The 22297-nt window shown below is 36.9% G+C and overlaps 1 protein-coding gene across 3 annotated transcripts; it reads left to right on the top strand.

The window, feature by feature from the left end:
- The first annotated feature begins 1607 nt into the window (after positions 1–1607).
- Positions 1608–20802, top strand: LOC100892563. 3 transcript variants are annotated; one of them, XM_003726695.3, is made up of 10 exons: positions 1608–2032; positions 5063–5192; positions 6292–6443; positions 6797–7035; positions 12148–12301; positions 12623–12714; positions 14093–14339; positions 14590–14859; positions 16174–16334; positions 17071–20802. In XM_003726695.3, exons 1-10 carry the CDS (start codon positions 1981–1983, stop codon positions 18079–18081), a joined length of 2508 nt encoding a protein of 835 aa, XP_003726743.2. In that variant the 5' UTR covers positions 1608–1980; the 3' UTR covers positions 18082–20802. The 3 variants fall into 3 exon arrangements, with proteins under 3 accessions (XP_003726743.2, XP_030851473.1, XP_030851472.1); XM_030995613.1 differs by having other exon boundaries at positions 6286–6443; positions 16177–16334; XM_030995612.1 differs by having other exon boundaries at positions 6286–6443.
- Positions 20803–22297: the final 1495 nt, after the last annotated feature.

Below are 22297 nucleotides of genomic sequence, written 5' to 3'. Positions count from 1 at the left end.
ACATGTAAAGTTTGATATTTGATATTTTATAAGCCACAGATTGTTCAAATGAAAATTCAAATAGTCTATGGCTATAGCTAAAAAGGTTTTTAGTTACAAAGATTTAGTTCGCAAACGCAATTTTTGTGTCATTATAAAAAAAATGATGTAACCCTAAAATCAGTAAATTGTAACTGTTTGAAGGTATTAGCTGTTTGATAAGTTAAAGACATGAAATCTATATTTCTTTGAACGGGTAATTATGGCTACATGATGATGCGCATGCCGCGATCACTTGTCGCTAGCCCGAACCGTTTTAGTTTCGATGTAAGCCTATATGCACATGTATAAATAGCGCGGATGGTCAAAAGAGATGAATAAATAGGCACATTTTTTTCTTCAGGAAAATGCGCCCTATAGACTAGTAAACACCGACCAAGTTTGTTTAATGAGGGTGCATTAAAATTGTTTTCGTGATTTTCAATAATAAATTATTTTTTTGTTTTGATATTTTATAAAAAAATGCTCCTTGGTGTGTTTTATTCTTGGAGATCGACATACACATCTAGCACTGAAAGATAAACAATTAAGCCCCTCTAAATCTAGGAGCCCCCAAATAGCAAAATTTCACTTGAATTATATCATAATGTGAAAGAGGATGTCATTTTAAACGCATTTATATATATGGAAGGATTTTCAAAACAAACGTGTTTGAAGTCGAATATTGATGATATATTTCAAATTTAGGTTTTCTGCGTAGGCTAGCTACAACAGAAAACCCAAATTATGTATTGTTTTATCAATATTTGTCTTTTTAGGGAGGGAGATCTTTGCAGAATAGTGTGTTAATTAAATGACATCCTCTTTCACATAATAATACAATTGAAATGAAATTTTGCCATCAAAATTGTTGGTGAATTCGGGGCTCCAATTACTTTAGAGGGCGGCTTGAACGTTTTGACCTGAATAATAAGTTATACTTTTTCACAGCTTGGTATATTTGTATAGTACGCAGGCGCGTACGCAGGGTGGGGGGGGGGGGGGGGGGGGGGGGGGGGGGGGGTTAAACCCCCTTAAGTTTGTTTTTTGGTGTATTATGTGTGTATTTTTGAGCAACCCCCCCTTTTGTGGATTTTTTTTTTGTTAATAAAAAAAAGATTATGCCAATGGCCGACCTAAAAAAAAAAGGTGACCTTACCCCCCCCCTACTGTGCAAAACGTCAGATTTTCAAATTTCAATACCCCCCCCCCAAAAAAAAAAAATATCTTCTTACCCCCCCCCCCCCCCCCCCCCCCCCGCTTATTCAGTGGGTAAAGAGCACTAATTTTTTTCTCCCCCCTCCCCAACTCGTGAGAAATTTTGCGGCAAATCAGCCGGCGAATAAGCGGGGAAGGGGGGGGGGGGGGGGAGTAATGAGCATTTATTTGCCAGGTGTGGGGGCCCGTCTCCTTTTTTTTTCCTCTCCAAAAAAGGTGTTTTTATCTTTTTTTTAGACCAGCCCGTGCCCCCTGCCCCCACCCCTGGATCCGCCACTGGTGTCTATCGCAATTTACAGTAGGCCTAGCCTACATCATGTTTACAGCTCGCGCTCGCGCGCCGTATACACTCCGTACTACTACGGTACTTGTAATCTACTTGTAATATGCCTTCGCCCCTTTGCCTTCGCTTGACCACAACTAGACAGTCTACAAGATGCTGAGAAAATGTTCGCTTCTTGAATTTCCTGATGGAGTCACCTGATTTATATTTCAACTGAATTGATTCGACCAATGTTACTTCCATTCTCTCAGCAGGAATCGTGCCAAAATATGCTACTTGCTATAATGGCAGAATTCACTGTTCAGCTAGTTCAGTCCCGTATACTAACTTTAGTGTAAGTTAAAGTGCTCATCTTTGGCTTTGCCTTGGGCTTGGCCTGGCTTTGCATTTGGCACTTGTGGTTGGTGACTTTGGAGACTTGAATTTTGTTTTCGTTGACGTTTCATCTCTCTGTAACGAAGATGGTGGCGTTTGGAAGTATTTTGATTGTGTTGATTGTCATTTTATATAATGGTAAGTAGACTTCAGATCTAGACTAGAAAGAATCTAGATCTAGACCATTTAAATAAATAGATTCATAGAATCTATGCACCTGCACAACAAGAACAACAAGTTAAAATGTGGAATAACAGGACATGTGAAAGTCTCCACATATACATACAAAACCAGTGCGATTATCTTCATCACCATGAAGTGGCACTTAACTGGAAGAAGAAGAAGAAGAAGAAGAAGAAGAAGAAGATTTAGTTTACCATAGGCCTACAGCCTACTTTGTCTTTACTTTAATGTTTTTGGTGTTTTATTTTTAACTTTAATTTAATTTCACATTCATATTTTGTTTTTTTGATTGTCAAACTCAAACTAAGTTATCTTTTGTCAACACATACAAATGATTTAGGCCTATGGCCCTAACAACAGTTACACCTTCTTCTTCTTATTCTTCTACCGGTATAGTAAAACTAAGCAAAGCCAAATTCAAAGTGTTAACTTTTGCTAAGTTTCAGCCAGATTGAAGCAATATATATATTTTTTTAATTCAATTTTTTGTTTTGCAAAAAAAAAAAATCTTTCAAGTTCAACATTTATTTGTAATCGTTTTTTTGTAGACTAAATGTGTAAATTTTGATTAAAAAAAAGAAGAACTTTAAATCTGATTCTTGGATAGAGCCTAGAGGTAGCCTTGCTTAAGCCAAGGGCTAGATCTATCATCTACATGTAGGTGATATACTGATAATATGAAATATGATAGTTATATCACCCAGCCTTAAAGTACATGTAGCTTTGCGATCATTTAAAAAAACTAAATTTATTTTCATTATTGCAAAAAATGAAACTTTGATTTGACAATTTTATCAAAATTCAATGTTTGGAAACATTCAAAGGAATGATTATTATCAATTACAAAACAGCATCAGCCTCAGCATTAGTGTACAGAAGTGAGAGGTGATCCTGTTAAAACCCAATACGCATTAGGCCATGTAAAATTGATTACATGTTGATCGTCCGGATTTTTTGAAAAAGAGGAGGGGTGTACCATGTTATTTGATATTTGATATTTCAAAATGGCCGCTCAAAATGGCTGCTCGGTACATTTTCCCTGACAGTTGAGGCTATTTTTTTCAAGATGGCCGCCGACAATTTTTTTTTTTTTAAATCAGAAATAGAGCCATTTTAGCAGTGTTTTTCATGTTTTTTTCTTTCAAAAAAAAAAAAAAATCAAAAAAAAATTCAAAAAAAAAAAAAAAAAATAAAAAAAAAAATAACAAATAACAAAAAATAGGAGGCGGCCCCAAAAAGGAAGCGGGCGGGGACGATCAACATGAAATCAATTTTACATGGCCTTAGCATCGACTCTCTAGGCTTTGCTGGAGTGGTTAAAACCTACATGTACATGCATGGTGGGTGGAAGCACATATTTTATGGAATAATTTGGTGTGTAGGGATGACCAGTGTTTGTCCGAACTATTTTTTAAAGAATTGAGTGATGGTGCGGAGATGAAAGATGAAGCATATTGAAATCGGTCAAGAACTTTAACAAAAAATGTGAAATTTGATAGCGATTTGCTTACCCTGCACAATGCACATGTTCCTGATATTAAGAAGCTAACAGGCAAATTTACACTACAAAAACACTGACTTCTCATAAGAGTTTGCAATGTTGGTTCTGCCGGAAAAAGCAAGTACACAAATCTGCTGTTTCACATTGGCAATACTTACTTTATGATAATAGCGATTAGTATAGTGTCCTTAAGTGACTCTCACACTCTGCTGTGTAGGCCTACCGTGTGCCACCGTGCGCGAAAATGTCTGCGGACGGTGGAGAATGGCGAGGGCACACGGTGGTTCGTTATCAAAGCGGGCAACACGTTAATAGGGCGTTGGCGCTTATTTACACCCGGTGGGACCCGGCGAAAGTTTTGGGCATGTTCAAAACTTTGGCCGGCTGGCACCGGCCGCAAGTAATTAGCGGCAAGAGGACGGTGTTGAACGGTATGAGGACGGTATGAATACGTTATGAAAACGGTCACACTGTATGAACACGTTCACAACACGCTCATAACCCGTTACAGAACGGTAATGAAAAATGGAGAGCGGACTGACCGTTGCCGTTCAAATCGGAGTATTTATGGCAGTCGTGTCACGACGTCAGCAGTCCGGGGACACGCTCACAGGACGCTCCGAGTGGTGAGGGGACGCTAAGTGACTGGTAGGTGGCTGCTACAAACCCGGTGCACACGTTCGAGACCCGGTATGGGCCCGGTATTGAAACGGCCAAAATTTTCAACAAAAGTCAATCTGGGCGGTGAAGACGGTAGAAGCACGTTCAACACCCGGTATGCACCCGGTGAGAACGGTCAGAAGATGGCAACGAAACGGTGAAAAGATTAATTTTATGAATTTTTTTTTGCGGCCGGGGACAAGTTCGCTTAAAACCCAACGTTCTGGACTCTGTTTTTTTTTTAATAGCCCGGCAGTTGGACGGTAGGCCTACACGGCAGAGTGTGAGAGCTCCATAAGATGCACGCACAGGGTTTGCTCAATTTAGCACATCCATCTCTGCATGTGCCTTCTTGCACTAATGTACTGCATGTATCTTTTGATCAAAATATTGGAATGTATTTTCAATTTCTTTTAAAATTGAATCAGCTTTGCTCTAAATTTGGTTTCCCCCTTGTCTCTCTTTCTCTTTATCTCTCTCTCTCTCTCCATCCCTCCCTCCGTCCCTCCCTCTCTTGCTTTCTCTCTCTCTCTTGCTTTCTCTCTCTCTTGCTTTCTTTCTCTCTCCCTTTCTTTCTTTCTCTTTCTCTTTCTCTTTTTCTCTTTCTCTTTCTTTTTTCTTTTTCTTTTTCTTTTTCTTTTTCTTTTTCTTTTCTTTTTCTTTTTCTTTTTCTTTTTCTTTCTCTTTTCTCTTTCTCTTGTTTCTCTTCCTTCTCTTTCTCTCTCTTTTGCTTGCTCTCTCTCTCTCTCTCTCTCTCTTTGCTTGCTCTCTCTCTCTCTATCTATCTCTCTCTTTCTTTCCCTTTCTCATGATCACCCCTGCAGAGTATGTGTATTCACTCTATGCACCACCGCTAAGAGTAATTGATCTTGGGAATCTCAACTTTGAGGCATCATGGAACCCTATAGAAAACTATACTGGCATGTACCACCTTACATCGGATCCTGGTAAAAAGTGAGTACCGGTACATGTAAATGATCTATAATATAATCTATTCACAGATTGATGATTATTTTTTTTCCAATCATGTTAAAGGCATTGTTTAACAATGCCAAATCTGAGATGGATGGCCCTACGTGTTATCAGCATCTGTGATATGGTGTAATATTGAACTTTTCCGAAGCCCTTAAAAAATTGCGCTTCAAAATGATCATGAAGTGCCTCAAAAGAGTAGAAATCTTTGAGTGACCGGTTTTACCACACATTTTCCTCAATAGAATGTAGTGTTATAAAAACTGTTGAGAAAACAGTTTTTGAAATTTCGATTTCCAATCATAAATATCTTGATAATCAGACAGGCGATCTGCTTGTAAGCGTAATGGTATTATAATTATTGGTTGATAATTATGATTGCAGCATGAACTAAATCCAGGATTTTGTTTAGAATCTGAGACAAAGATATCCAATCCCTTTAGTGTATTTGTAAAGCGCTTAGAGACATAAAGCGCTTTATAAAGCTAAATATTATTATTAAGTTAACAAATTATGTTTAATTGATGATTGAGTTGTGTTGTTGAAAATTGTGACATTTTATTTGGATGAAAACCTTGGGTTTGACCATGGTAATATCACTCTTCATTATTTGCCCTTGTATTTAAATGGACACCAGTGTGAGCCTACCTCTATGAGGCTTTAAACAAATGGAATGCAATGTAGTGATTCCCATGCTACTTGTAAGCTTACAGAAGAGTAAACACACTTTTTCCTATTTTTGCATGCTAAGATAGATGTTTGTTATCTTTAAAATTATTATCAATGCTTACATGTTGTAAATGCCAGGTAGTCCATGATGGGTATTTAATATGTAACATCAACAGGTTAAGTGAAAAAGTGACAGGTTAAAAAAAAATCACCATGATAATTTAAGAAAGAAAATATACAAAAAAGTGACATTATGATTATTTTTAAAATATTAGTCATATAATTTGTTTGACAATGCTTCAAAATAAGGCTCAGATTTCATACTCCAAATGGTCATTTGAAAGGTTTGCATTTTTGTTTGTGGACCATTCTGCTACATGTATTTTCTCTGGTATTGTGTCTCTTTATGTAGAAACCTTTGTTACACCAGTGCTACAAGTTGTTTCCTGGGAGGAAAACTGCTGGAAGACAAACCATGTCCATTGATCTCTGTCTTAGCTGTAACACTTGAAGTAGATGGGAGAGCGCCAAGTAGTAAATGGATCTTGAATAGCCATTTCAGAGGTAAGAGACTCCTAATGAAAAGAAAATTTAGGGAGTTTGAAACGTAACAATCTTTGCCTTGTGTGAGAGCAGTAATACATGTTAATATGAGATTCTTGTTTTCTGTTATAACTTTCATGGTACCATGTAATGTTATGTGTTCCTGAAAAAGTGCTGTTATTATTATTAGCATTTTTAGCTTTATTATTATTTTTAATGTTATCATTATCTTCTTTTATACAAATGTTCAAGTTTAAGTTCAAGTTTTTATGTTCATTGTAATGTAATCTGTAAGAATGAAATGCCAAAGCACTGCCAAAGCACGCAATTTGTTTCAGTGACAATTAACACTTTGTGATCCTTTGGTGACACAGTGGGGGCACCAAACATCCTCTCTCCAGACATTCTCATCGACTCCACGAACATCACCATCGTCATCCAAGGGGCTCAAACTCCGCTGTATTATGATCATCGGGACCGGAGATGTCGAGGGGAATCATGGGAGGGGGAGAAATCCCCGATCTATATGGGCCAGAGAGTATCAAAAGATGGGGTTAAGTGCGAGTATAATCTGACCGATGCTTATGGATCAAGAGCCAATCATGATCTCAAGGTATTTTCTTTTCTTTCTTTTTTCAAGTAAAGCCTCTGCATTTAAAATTTGTATTTTTGAATGCATTTTTAAGTCTGTTGAGAGCCAGGAGAGCATTTTAACATGTAGCTCATAGTTGAGAAATGTGACTTAGCATCTCCCTGGTTCTTGTATTAATTGTATCGCACATAAAATTTAATATCCCTCAAGGGTCTTGCTACTTTTTTGTTAAATAGTAGATGCTATTGTCTCTCATTTCTAGCGGGGAAGCAAAGGGGCATTTCCCTTGTTCAGGTGGACTTTCAATATTGAATGCATTTGTATGGAGACTCTTAAGGCTTCCCACATGATATCAATTTATCTCCTTTTCAATTGGAAGTGAAACTTAGTTTGAGAGACAGCTCTTGATGAATGATCAGTACTAAGGCATTAATTTCTATTAACCTCATGATTGCCATGAGTAGCCCAAACAGCTTCACACACTGCATTGTTGTATATTAAAGGCCGCTTAATCCCAGAATAACTTGCTTTCATTAGAATCAGAGAAGCAGATTGATAAAAGAAAGTGTTAAGGAAAGTAAAGACACTGATAAGGAAGTGTGGATTTTAAAATTTTAAAATTTTAAAATTATGAAAATTCCTTGTTGCTTTACAGAAAATGGTAACTTGGTCTCGAGTTTATGTGAGTTCCTTCTGTAATACTAGCATGCGTAACATTAGGCACCAATTAGTAGAAAGATTGTTTTGTGCAAAACGTTGTCACGATGAACCAATTCTAGTCTTAATTCAGTTAATTGGCTGCCTGATAACCCTTTGTCAACAGTTTCAAACTAGAAATTTGGGAATAACTGCATGTAGAAGTCATTTGTAAAGCATTCCATCTGGAAAATTAATTTGTATTGTGCTATTACTAATTCATTTTTTTGTTGGTTGAATTATAATGAACTAACCTTCCAATTTTGTATGCTTTTATTATTATTCTTTCGCTGACGAAGTTGGAGGGGATATATAGTAACTGTGCCATCCTTCCTTCCGTCCGTCCGTACTTCTGTAACAAATCTGGTTATCGTTCAATAACTTTAGTAATGTTTGACAGATTTTAATGAAATTTGATATGAAGGTACATGGTATCAAAACACAGCCTAAGTTCGATTTCAGAGTATGTACCTCAAAGGTCATAGCTCATTAAATATGCAACGTAGTAATGTTGTTGAGTATGTGCGTCAAAGGTCAAAGGTCACAGCTCATTAAATATACAAAAATTGCAAAATATAGGCCATTTGTTCTCAGCAAGGGGAAGCTCATTTTGCGTTGTTATTATCATACTACTATTATTATTATTCAAAGTAGACATCTTCTAAACAACATATATTTTCCTATTTTGTGTGACCAATGTTCACCAAAAAACAAGCTCAATTTGCTGCCATTTGTGATGAATATGTATTTCACAAAATCTCTGCTAATTACTTTACTTTAGATTGAAAAAAATTCACAGCCATTGAACAGAGTGAGTATCACATCAATTATTTGTTACAGGCGTACATGCAAAAACCCTGGCTACATGTGTGAACTGCAGAAATATTTAAAAAGATGCAGCAAGTTGATTTTCAAACATATTTATTCTTGGAATGGGCCATAGCCTATTGAGAGAGACAGTTGTGACGCATGAATGTATGCATACACGAGATGGGTCAGAGGTTAAGTCATGTTGCTAAGTCAAATATATCCCTCCCATGAGCATTCTCTATGAGAGGGAACTATTTTGGAGCTTCATGAAATGTCTGACCAATCACAAGCAACTTCCTGTGACGTAACTATGTCTATGAAGTAGCTATGGAATGGGCTTTTTTTTTTATACCTTGTTGACATATGGTACAGTAAACCACCTCTCAAAAAGAAAAGAAAAAAAAAAATTGCCCCACAACAAAACAACATTACATATGTTTTGAGCCTCACACTTCTGTATCTTAATACAAACAGATAAAGGGAGTATGCAGTCAAATGCAGATACCTTTTCTGCGCCCCTACTTTCGCTTTATTAACCCATAGAAATACAGACGAATCTCTTGTTGTTTGACTTTAATACGCAGAATTGCTCTTGTAAATGCATGTAAGTATAAATAAGAAGTGTTTGCCTAGTTCGGAAACGAAAACAAAAGGATTATGCATAGTGTAATATAACTGTTGACTTATTTTGCTGTGGTTTACTAAAGGACCTTTTTGTAGAATTTATTGTAGAATTTTTGTAGAATTTTATTGACTCTTTGACCCCCTCTCGGGGTATGAGAGTACAAACAAACATAAAAGTATAAATAACAATGCATGACTTATGAATACAATTCACATACATTATACATAGATAATGACACAAAGATAAAAAGGATAATAGGTATATAGTGTATGAAAGTACAAACATGAACAATGAACCAACTAGTAAACACAAATACATGTACATGTACATGTACAATGAATATGTAGATAGTGACAAACTGACAATAATAAAAGGATAAGTATAATGCAGTCTATTTACAAGCTACATGTAAACATTGTGTCATGTATGAACGAGCCTTTCTTTAGAGCTGCTTTATAATGTACTACCGGTATACTGCTCTATACTATTATAGGGGGCACTAGACCATGCAGTGAGTCAGCATAGTCTTGTATTTCAGACACTTTGTGAAGGATTATGCCCTTGACTTAAAAAGGTTTGTGCATGCAAACAAGCTGCTGCCTGGCATTCAGTGTTGCTCTGTGTTGTTTGGAAGTTCATACGTGTATATTGGTTATGATGCTGTCAGTGCCTTGTAAAAACATGCGGCTTATTTATGTGCAGGTTTTATTGCAAAGCTAAGTACAGACCTTTCATAATGTTGTGCGAAAACATTGCCATGTACCCAAACTTTGTTTTCCCGATTTTGATATTGAAGTGGGAATTATGAAGTTTAAAGTTTGAAGTTTATTTGTTCCACATGAACATAAGAAAGCGATTAAGATTCATCCAAACATTCACTCTAGACGAGTCTAATGATGTAGCAGGCGCATTTATATGTGTGAAAGTTAAGCTTTGGTAATGGGGGAAAAATGGTGGTTTTTGGTTCCATGTGAAAGAACTTGCCGTGTAAACCATGTGTTGCGTTGGTATGGGTGTAAGATATGCAGATTTTAAATAACAAGTCAATGGAATAGATAATTTCAATAACATTGGACCAGTTTGTGTCAACTTTATGTGTGCTTGCAGAGTTTCACATTGCTGAATAAAGGCAAGGTGTTGGGTCTGTGTAAACTATACGCATATATATACAGTTTGGCCAACAAGTTTACATACACCTGGAAGAAAAACATTTTACTCACATTTTTGTCAACTTCTCAAATTACATACTGTAAGTGTCTCAGAGTGATTATAGCTGATATACTGTGCAGTATATATAAAACAGAGACCTAATCTGTCTGTCTTCTCCTGAGGTGAAAAGTTGACATGAACGAGCGAAGGTGTGAAAACATATATTGCTTTCTATAATTATATCATGTGTTTGTCAACTTTCGAGCCCAACAGTACATGTACGGTATGTCAAAGGATGTACTTGTACTTGTATGCAAATCAAAAGTATGAATTACTTGAACATGTACATATAGGCATAATGAGAAACATGAGTTCTGACCAGTTTCCTTTGGTTGCTTGGTTTATTTGTGTAATACCTATTAAATGCAGCTCCCTTTGGTGGCTTGATCTCCCTAGCTCTCATTTAGCCCCTCTTCAACATATTCAGAACACAGCAGCACGCCTCATCACATGTACAAGAAAACATGAACACATCACACCGATCATTCGTTCACTACACTGGCTCCCCCTCCAACAACGTATCAAATTCAAGATTCTCATGCTGACATACAAGGCCTTTCACAAACTTGCTCCCTCATATCTCTCGGCACTCATCACTCCTAAAACTCGTACTTCATCTATGCGTCTCAGATCGTCATCCACAGCACATCTTCATCTTGCCCCAGGCCCTCGCACCCACACCCGCTATGGAAATCGTGCCTTTTCTGTCTGTGCCCCCCAACTTTGGAACAATCTTCCCCATGAAATACGCGAGTCCCCAACCTTAGAGACATTCAAAAGTAAACTTAAGACTTATCTGTTTAATATGTAATGTAATGTAATCATATTTTGTTTGTTTAACTATAAAGCTTTATGTAAATATTAACTATTATTATTGTATTATTGTTATTAAGAATTTGTTATTATAATTATGTATCATGTATTATATTCTTGTAATTTGTAAGTTAACATTACTTTAATTTTATTTTTTGTTAAGCGCTTAGAAACTTTGTATTAAGCGCTATATAAATGTAATTTATTATTATTATTATTATTATTATTATTATTATTATTATTATTATTATTATTATTGATTTGTTTGTTAACTGACTGTTAAAGAGAAGGTTCAATGCAATTTTGAAAAATAGGTAAATTATACATCTACAAATTGGTGAGGACCTTAAGAAAATAACTATGAGTACTTTTTAAGCCCTCACTAGTGTGAGGAATAATTTAAATGCAATTTTGATACCCTTTCCAGATCCACACCTACAAATTGAAATGACGGCGACAAAACATATGCGATAGTGTGACGTCATCAAATGAACTATCCTACATCACACACTCGGGACAATTTTGGATGCCCATTGCAATTTTAGGGGTTTTAAAACTTTGTTATTATATTTACTGCCAGTGGTGATATTTCCTTTATTTTGGCACTTTAAATGAGATAGCTGCAATAAGATCATGCAAGAAAAATGGATGCAGCCTGTGTAACAAAAATTGCCCTCTCTGCTGGTGCATCTGGCATATTTGTTAGGACTCTTATTCAAAAGTTATGGGAGCTACCGTGTGACATACAGCTGGCGTGGCACCTGAATGATCCTCAAAGTTCTTTCTTTCTGTGTTGTTCTGGTATCTTTTTAGCTTGCTTTTAGGGGTTAGGGTTACGTCAAGTGTTTGGTCTAGAGTCAAAGTTAGAAATGTTGTTAGTTTGGGAAATGGACCATCTATGAAGCAATTGCTGCATAAGCATATAACTGGCATACCACAAAAATTGATTTTTGATGTTATTCCTTTCTGTTTGTTTGAAGAATTACTTTGGTGAGCTGAATGAAAATAATGGAAAACTGCACATCTTCCTACACAAGCTGACGCCCTTCTCAAACTACAGCATAGTGATATGGTGCAAGCTAAATAATGTGGACGGGAAAAGCACAGTTTACAATTTCACCACAAAGGAAGATGGTAAGAGAATTTCAATAGTATTATTGTAATCCTCCCCATCCTCCTCAATTGTTTACAATTTTCGACTACTTTGAGGGCCATGATTAAATCCATTACCCCAAGGTGATCTGAAGATGTGCTAGGCTCCTCAGCTTTGTGTTGTAATGTACCAATTTATGTTGATATGTCTTTTAATCGAATTGAAATATCCATTTTCTTTGGTGATCATTCTCCTCCATTTCATCAAGATTTTTTGTTTATGTTAGTAATATTTTGTTTTGTTTTTATTTTTCTTCGGTAAACATGCCCTTTAACTAACTCCTTTTGTTTTCTTCAACATAGTCCCTTCAAGTGGTCCGACTATTGTGAAAACAAGTTCTGAAGGACTAGGATGTGATAAGCCGGACTTGAGAAATATCACCTTCACGATCCAGGTAAGTATCTATGTAATTAATTGGTTGTACAATGCTACGTTCCTGCGACAATAGACTAACAAAATTCTTAACTTCAATCCTGGAACAATCACTTTATCAGAGCTGCCAATCAGTGCGATTTTATTGTATTTCCTACGATTTTTAGAAGTAAATACGACAGTATGATTTTCCATTTTTTTTCATTTATTTATTTTTTGAATATTTTATTTTGTGTGTGTGTGTGCCATTTTTAATGGCGAATAGCCCAATCTTTCCTGTAAAGTATCCTACAAGCATCTTACATCAGCAATTTGGGGATGTTCATTGGTTCATCGAACCCACCAGTCATGACAAAATCATGCATGTTATTCAAACATTGGTCCATAATTGGCACCCCCCCCCCAACTCCCAACAAAACAAAACAAAAAAACATTCAAAAATAGGATTTTCTATTTTTATTTATTTATATATTTTTTTTTTTTTTTTTTTTTTTTTGGGGGGGGGAACAATATGATTTTTGTTTAGTTGGGGTTGGCAGCTCTGCTTTATCTAATCCTAAAATAAACCTAACCATAAACCTAACTTGAAATCCAATTGCAATCCGAACCCCAACCCTATACCTGTGATGAAAAAAAGCCTGGAGCAATTGTCGCAACAGAAATAGTCGGTCATCAAATGAACATGTGCAGAACTTTGGCCAGTGGTCATGAAAAGTCATTGAAAAATATTGTGCCACTGAACCAAGGGAAGAGATAGTGAAAGAGAAAGAGAGAGAAAGAGACATCTAGAGAGACAAAGGCAGAGAGAGAGAGAGAGAGAAAGAGAGAGAGAGAAAGAGAAAGAGAGAGATGGAGAAAAGGCTGAAACTTCAGGTGTCTTTATATTACATTTCCGTGATTCCTTGCTACTAGCCCTTTCCAATATGCCAATGATATGGCATTACGTTTGTATGATATTTACTACCGGTATTTTATATTGAAAATTCAGTTCCTTTCTTATGTTGTTCCCCAAGTGTAGCCCCCTCCACTGACAAAGTATGCTACATTCTTTAATTCTATAAAATATCATATATAAAAAAGATCCTAAGTTGAACTTATCTCAAAATTGGACTTATTATGGAAAGCTGCTACCATCTTTGAAAGTATCTTGTAAAAGATAGTTTAATAGGCATAAATGTTGTTTCAAATCATTCATATTTTCTATTATTAAAGAGATTTCATGTGGAATTTATGAAAGGTTTGGAAATATTTAAGTTTAAGGCTACAAGTGGCCCTTATTATGTTTAAGTCCAACTTAGAGTTAAGGTCGACTTAGGATCTTTGTGAAACACCCTCCTGGTCACCACTTACGAATAATTCTTCTGTTTTCTCTGACATTTCCTTTATTTCTTTGCTCCTAGCCTCCTGCAGAGGACCAACGCCATGGCATACTCCTATTCTATGAGATCTGTTACCGAGTTGTCTCCAGCAATCCAGATGAAGAATGGCATTCTGAGATCCTGAACCTGCCATCCCCTCCTCCAGACTCCAACATAGTGACCCTAAAGGATACTTCCCGATGGGATGCGTACGAGGTCAAGGTCTTCGCCAATAACTCCGTCGGTGGGATGTCAAGCTCGGTGTATCAGTTTGAGGTCTTGAAGTCAAGTAAGTGATATTCCTTCTGCGTGTCTTATCCAGGAGACCTGGAGATCTGGTTTTGGAAGGTTCAGAGAGTAATAGAAAAGGGGGATTCTTTGATGTCTTTCAGTTTGTGGGACTTGATGAAGAACTGAAAAGAGAAAATAAATCTACAGGAGGCAGCTAGTTTATCGTGAAGTTAAATTTTTGTCACATAGAAATACTTGTCTAGAACTATTTTCCTTATTTTTCTGTCTCTTTCTTGATTTACTTGCAGAACAAGCACAGTCCCAGCCTCAGAACGTGACAACCAAAGAAATCAAGCAGGGTGTCTGGCTGTTGAAATGGGAAAACCCATGGTCTCTTCACAGTGGAGACTGCATCAAGAACTATGCTGTATCGACTGAGGAAAAGCACTTAGGATTCACAAACACTACATCCTACATACTGGACACTCATTTGATTGGCCCTGTGTATACAGTGAAGATTACGCCGATGGTTTACAACGGGACTGGACCAGCAATCAAAGGCTCAGAAATTTCAACAGGTAGGAATAAAACCCCTAAAAAAATGTTTTGTGTAGCTCCTACAATCTGTTTGTACTGAGTATTCAGGGATGCCAGTTTTTACGCTTTGGTGTGATTTCAGGCTCTTTCAAGCTTCGTAGTTTACAGAATTTATGGGGCAGAGGTCCCTTTTAAGGCTTGTTAAGTAAGACTAATTGGTATCTGTCAGTATTGATGTTTAGTTTAAAGTGTACCAATCACCTAAATGTGTGTTGCTCTGCATGTGAGGAGTTGTATAGTAAGCAAATAATTACCGTTGGTGAAGGTGATGGGACAAACTATCACTTCCGAGGCAATCTGCAGCCTTTTTACACACAGCTAAAATTCATAGTATCTAGAGCTGATTAGTTTAAAGCTGTTTAACTCAACAGTTTTAAACAGCTTTAAAGAAAATTTTCCCTGTGTGAACATCGTTTATACGATGTTCGGATAGATACAAAGTCGCGATTCATACGCCCCTCAAAGCAGGCTGCAGATACGAAGTTTGTATCTAAAGAGCTTGACATTTTGTGTGTGAACGGTTGTTATACGTGTGTAAACTGGATGGAGCGTGCACTTTGTTTGATATGACATGACCTTCAATGCGCAATGGCACTACTGCGCATTTTAAGAGCAGTAGTTAATCACAAAACGATTAACGGTTGCACCGAAATTTCTGTGTGTGAATAATGTCATATGTAAAGCTGATTAGTTTAAAGTGCTTTAAAGAATTTTACTTGTGTGTGAAAAGGCTGTTTGATGTAGCTATCTTTCTGAAGCGAAGCTGAGGACAGATAGCGTACACATAATAGATCGCCGAGGAAGTGATAGTTTGCCATCGCCTGAAACCTAAAGGTGATTATTTGCTTTATATTCCACATCAGAAACATTTCACTTCTTCCGTCATTTTAGAGCAACAAGTCATCAAGTAACAGCTAGCAAATGGTGTACGATACGTACAGTGCATGCAGTACTTACGTACGTATACGCAATGTATACAATTAAAGTGCGTTGCACTATGTAGATAGTACTACTATTTACACAGTGCAACACACTTTCACTGAAGATACAAGCACTATCTACACAGTGTAACAAACTTTTCTTCTCCCATCAATGATGGGCAAACTATCTTTCATCAAGTGATTTACTTTTGACCAATCGTAAAGCAAGATTCTTTAAGTATGTGGAATATAATGCTATATGCTATACTGTAGGGTAGAATATACTGTGTGTGAACATAAAAGAGACTTCAAGTTGTCTCTTTTTTTGGTTTTAATACAGTTTTGTATCTATGTTTTTTTCTTCTCTACCCCCAGAAGCGATGCCCAGGAGTAGTCCAATTAGTAACAAATTTATACTCATCCTATCCATACTGCTAGCCGTCTTCATTTTCTTGTTGATTGTATGTGCCTACCTGTGTGTAAAGCACGGGCCTCGCTCAACACAGCCATTTGACATCAGCAATAATGTGGTTCTTGTAAGATTTCCTTTTTCTTTTCTTGCCATATCTGAACAGGCCCTTATAAAAATATTGTGACATGGCTCATTTGAACCCTCTTTTGAAACCTTTTGTACTTAAAGGGATCGTTTAACAATGTTAAATTTAAGATGCACGGCCCTACGTGTTATTAGTGTCTGTGATATGGTGTTATATATTGAAACCCTAAAAAAAAATGCGCGCTTCAAAATGATCAAGAAGTGCCTCAAAAAAGTAAAAAAAACCTTGAGTGACCGGTTTTACCATACTAGTTTCCCCAATAGACTATAGTGTTATAAAAAACTGTTTGGCAAACGCAAAATTTGATTTTGATTTTCAATCATAAATAGCTTGATAATCAGACAGGCGATCGGCTTGTAAAAGTCATGGGGTTCCTGACTGACCTAAAGGTGTATAATTACCATTGCAGCATGAGCTAAATCAAGGATTTTTTTTTAAGGATCTTAGACAAAGTTACCGGATCCCTTTAAAGCCTAATTGAGAATAAACCCTGAAGTATTGCAAGTATTCAAATATTTAAAGAAAGTTGTTGATAGATATCCAAGTTTTCTCCCAGTGACAGTGGAGGATGTTACTCCTGTAAAGCTTTACTGTGTATTCAATTTATACTATTATAGTGATTTTCTATTCTGTTACTGCTGAGCCACACCAAATGAATACTTTTAAAGAGGTTATGATTTAATCACAGTTGTCCTTCCATTTTCCTACATTGCAGAAAGCAGCTCTTGCCATGGGAGATATTAGACCCAAGATACCAGAGAGAGAAGAATTTGATACCCTGGTAGGTATCCCCCCTCATCCCCCTCCTCCTCCTCCACATGGTGATGATGGTGAAGATGAGACGGAGACAATTGCTCTGATCGAGACGCCCCCTGCAGGAAGAGTTGGCGGAGATGCATCGCCACACGCTCCCATTCCTGATCGGTCTCCGCCTCATTCAACAGAGGGCTCTCTTTCAGAGGAATGCGATCCCATCGTTGCCATGGAAACAGATGGAGGAAATGCACAATCTCTAGCACCCTCATCTTCTTCATGCGGAATTGATGATGGCTCTAGGGAGATGGTCTTTAAAGAATCCTTGCAGTGCAGTGGTAGCAGTATGGACACCAGCTGCAGTGAGGACAGCTTATGTCCTCCACCAAGGTACCCATCTCCCACTGACTCGGGCTATGTACAGTCTCCTCCTCCCCAGATGCAGCCAGCCTCTTACCAAGCTAAACCTGCAGAAGACAATGGGTACTTTAGGTTCGATGCCTTCACAAACCATCTTTGCAAGGTCTTGATAGATAACGGCAAGCTTCACCCGGGAGGTGATGCAAACAATAGAAGTCATGATGATGCGGTGATGTCATCCATTCCACAGTATACAGACAGTGGTTATGTAGCAGGAACTCCAATGAGTTCTGCTTCGATGTATCCAGAGACCGCGCCCTTCCCTGACAAGTACTCCATGTTGAAAGCAACCAGGAAGCAGGCATCCATTGACTCTGAAGACACAGCGACCTCCGGTAGCCTGTCCCCATCGGATTCAGAGATAGGTGATGGGGTGGGGTCGTACACCAAGCTGTCGCATCCCAACACTCCCCTATCGCCAAGGAGCAACGCATTGCCTGGGGAGGAACGGCAAGCAGGTTGGGATTCAGAGAAAGATTTCAATTCCATCCAGTTTCTCCTGCATCGACTTAACGATCATGCCCAGCATCCCGACCTCTCTGATGTTGCTTAAATCTTGTTGGTTAAAAAATGTTTGTTGTTTATTCTGAAACATGCAATAATATATTTCACATGATATTTCTTTCACATCCTCAGGTATTGTATGTGTATGCGTCACATCTATATTTATACATAATGGAAAAGGAAGAAAATGGAAGGATGAAAAATGATTTACACTTATTTATCATATACAATTTAAAAACATCTCGCTTGTTATATCCTTATTTATTAACGCTTCTTCTTATGATGTATTTCTTCTATATATGTATATATAGGTACAGTATAGCACCATCAGGGTCGTGCTTGACAGACCTAAGCACTTTACTAGAAGCCACCATTATTTATTATGAATATACATGTATTCCCAGCATCAAAGTGTACTTAAACTTAAAGTAAGACAAAAACGGTTTGCCTGTAATATTGTATATATTATACATTTTTGGTGAAGTATTTAAAAGCAGTGGAGGAAAGAAGCAGTATTTCACAGTACAAAGATCCATGTCTTCTCTGAACTTGATGCATCAAGTATCAGGACAAGTAGGGTAATCAAAATTATTTCAGGGCAGTGTGTCACAAAGACTAAGATCAAATTAAGTTGGACTTAACTATGGCAGGCTGCTCATGCCACTATTTTCTCTCATCATTCACTGGCATTGGTTTATCTTGGGACGTATCAATCGTGGTCTCAAATCTACAGAATTTACATTTTTTGATAGTTCATTATTGAAGTAAAAAAAATATTATTTAAAGATCATAATTGAGAGACCATTGGTGAGAACAACTAGTGGCATGAACCAGAACGGCCTGCCATAGTTAGGTCCAACTTAAAGTCGATCTTAGTCTTAGAAGCACAAGATGAGGAAAGTCTGGAAAGTCATGATACTTTTATCATAACGTCTTGATTCGTTTAGAAAGAGCACTTTTTAGATCATTGATTAAGTAAGTTACCAGTGTCGAACCCTCTAACTACTGAATTCTCTCATTACTTGTTGTTAGGTAGGACAGACATTATGGCCTGTCCTACCTAACATCAGTTAATATATGCTTTTTGCATTCTGAATATTGAAATCCAATTAATTTGTAATGGGTAAATGACATAATTTGTATCAAGGTATCAAGGCACCTTACACATGCATTCAATTTGGTTACATTACTGAAACGGCCTATGTGACAAGGTATAATGAAAGTGGTGAAGGCTGTAGATTCTCATCTGAGAGGTCTCAGGTTCAATCCCTGCTTGGTGCTATACATCCTTGGCCAAGGTGCTTTACCTAAGTTTGTCCCTCTCGACAAAGGTCAATTAAATAGGTACCTAGTTTTTTGACTCACACTGTAAATGTGGCTGCCCTGGGTAAAAAAAAATACCACATTGTTATATACTAATTGTTTAATTTTCTAGTGACTATTCAGTATAAGCTTTAACAAACTTTGCAGTAACAGTAATTTGTTGAATAGTTTTGATGTTTTGGGTATTTTATGTGCCTTTTGAAAAAGTGACAGTATTTATAGTAGGCTTTCGACTTTGAATGGTGCAAGTTAACGTTATTTACTCATTTTCTAGGAGGTACATTGTAATTTAATTTCTGTTTGAAAGTAGATTTGGACAAATTGATTGTGCCACTTGCCTTTTATGGCAGTCGCCATAGGTATATTGTACATTCAGTATTGACTAGCAGGGAATAGAAAGACTTGGTAGCACTTAAAAAGTGTTGTTTAGACATGACACACCAAAACCACAGCATTTTTTTAATGTAGGATGACAATGTAATATGCTTCACATTTTTGTATCTTATAACACAGAGCCCAATTAATATGCGCAGGGCTTTTCTTTCCTTTCATTTACATGTTAAATAATCTGTGGCGGCTGTTTGCGGTTGCGTCATATAACAAGCCTTTACTGTAATATGCAGCACCAATGTATTTTGCTTTGGTTCAAAACTAACACTTAGTTCTTCTTGTCGATCCAGCATCACCTGACACGTCTCTGCACATGTCTTTTGACCATGAACGCTGATAAGCCTGGGTTTGACACCAACATGGGTTTGGTGCACGCATATTACTACTTCAAAGAGATATTGCAATTTAAATACTTTTAAGTGATCAGTAAAAAGTCTTGTCGAGTAGACTAATTAATTCGTGCATATGCAGTTGCATAGGTTCTGTGCAAAGAGATGTTGTAATTTAAATACATTCTGAGTGAACAAGTAGACTTGGGCTCTGTATAATCTGTAACGCGTTTTAATAGAGACATCATAGATGTATTAAGCGCTTTATAAAGGCGGAATATTATAATATTATTCTGCTGCGAGCAGGGTTTGATGTTATCCTCTATTTCCTTCTATTACTCCTCCATCGTTTACCTATATAATGGCAGATAATTTTTTTGGGGGGAGTATTTTAAACAGTCTAGCTGTAGACAAATAATATTTGTAGGTGATTGGTAAAATGATAGACAATAATATGGCCATTAACAGATGATAATAATAATATTTAATTTTTATATAGCGCTTAATACAAATGTCTCTAAGCGCTTTACAAATATACTATTATGATACTCCATGTATGAAACAAAAGCATATATATATCCACATTTTTTATATAAATATATTATGAATTCACAAAGAGGAGTACTAACAGATTATGATATACATGTACATGGGCTGATGAAACCCTTATTAATGAAAACTTTACCATTGTGCACTTTTAAAAGAAAATCAGTTTTATTACACTTCTATTATCTTCTTTAATACTTTTTTGTATCTTTCAATTTAGTATATTAGATAGCTTAGACCAGGCCTTCTCAACTAGTTTATTAGAAGTGCCAAAACGAAAAGAATTTGTAGCTGAAGTGCCACCCTGTAAGGTCGACTGTGCTGCGAGGGAGTGTAGTGACCGAGCCGAAAATGGGTGGGGTCCAGGGGCGAAGCCCTAACAGGGGTAGCAGGGGGCTGAGCCCCCTGAAGCTTGTAGATTTAGGGCTTTCTAAAGGCCCAAATGGGGCATTTTTAGCACCATTTCATTCCACAATATAATCACTCATAATTTCATATTGATGTGAAAAAATAGTACAATTACACTGGAGGTATATTTATATGTAGTTTTTTTGTGTGCAATAAACACGGGAAATGTCAAAATAAAGTGAAATTAAACAAACAAAAACGAGAGGTTTCCAGATATTGGCAATGTTGAAATATCTCATCGTAAGCTAATTGTTGTTCAGACCTTTTAGATTCGTATAAAATGGTAAAAAACGATAAATTCCCCCTTTCTTCCTGTTTGTTAATAAAACAGGCATTCTCTTTTTTTCTGTTTTTTGTTTTGTTGTTGCAACAGTCGCGTGCCACTCCGACTAACCGCAAGCGCCGCCAGTTGAGAAGGCCTGGCTTAGACAGATACCAAGATTTACATATCAATTCTGTACATAAATTAAATTATATTTTTGTGCAATGAAATATAACTTCAAAATGAACTCAAATGTTGGGATGTTGAAGTTATTGTGAATTATTGTATAACGATCATTCCAGAAAAGTGCTATTTCTGTATATTTTGAACAAATTAATGCACTGTTATTCATCACCATTGCTTTATATTTATGTAGACTGTATTCACTTTATATTCATGTTTCGTGATATTGTTACAAATTTGAGACAATTTTTAATTTGAAATGGGGATAGGATTGATGGTGAACCATGATCTTGCTTATATCATTTTAGGCATGTTATGCAAACAGCCTTACATATCGAGGGGTCAGTGACACAAAGACGTAACTCCATTTTGAGAAAAAGTGGTTTAAAGATAGAGGTCCACTTGGGCCTTAAAGAGTTGAGTCTATGTTTCATTAGCCATTGACTGTAATGGGGTGTCGGGTGGAGTTGGGTCTTTGTATTTCCTGGAAAGCCCACATTTTTCTGAACATTTTGTTATTAAATACTCATTTTGGTAAAATATGGAGTTATGTCTTTGTGTCACTGAACCCGCCCTCGGTAGTCAATACACAACTTCTCTACTGCAGTCTGTAACACAAGGTCTAATAGTGGTTTTATTATGTGATCAAATATGCATAGGTAGTTGGGTGATCCTTATTCCTCAGTATTCCTCAGATTCATAGATAACAAGAACCTTTTTGTATCAAGCGTAAATATTAATCAAACATGCACTGAGAGGCTCCGGTTGAAATTATGAACTCCCTGTTTGTCACCGCAGATGTATATACCCGACATGTACTACTG

This window comes from Strongylocentrotus purpuratus, unplaced genomic scaffold (genome assembly GCF_000002235.5).
Source record: "Strongylocentrotus purpuratus isolate Spur 01 unplaced genomic scaffold, Spur_5.0 spur5_scaffold_3, whole genome shotgun sequence".
Lineage (NCBI taxonomy): Eukaryota > Metazoa > Echinodermata > Echinoidea > Camarodonta > Strongylocentrotidae > Strongylocentrotus > Strongylocentrotus purpuratus.
The sequence above is the reverse complement of the archived record's forward strand: the minus strand, read 5'-3'. Positions and strand labels throughout refer to the sequence as shown.

Bases quoted from the DNA above. Each gene is read 5' to 3' on its own strand.
- LOC100892563 (XM_030995612.1), top strand. From the start codon at position 1,981: ATGGTGGCGTTTGGAAGTATTTTGATTGTGTTGATTGTCATTTTATAT. The intron at 12,302-12,622 runs GTAAGAGAATTT...TCTTCAACATAG, and splicing joins TTTCACCACAAAGGAAGATG to TCCCTTCAAGTGGTCCGACT. The intron at 12,715-14,092 runs GTAAGTATCTAT...CTTTGCTCCTAG, and splicing joins ATATCACCTTCACGATCCAG to CCTCCTGCAGAGGACCAACG.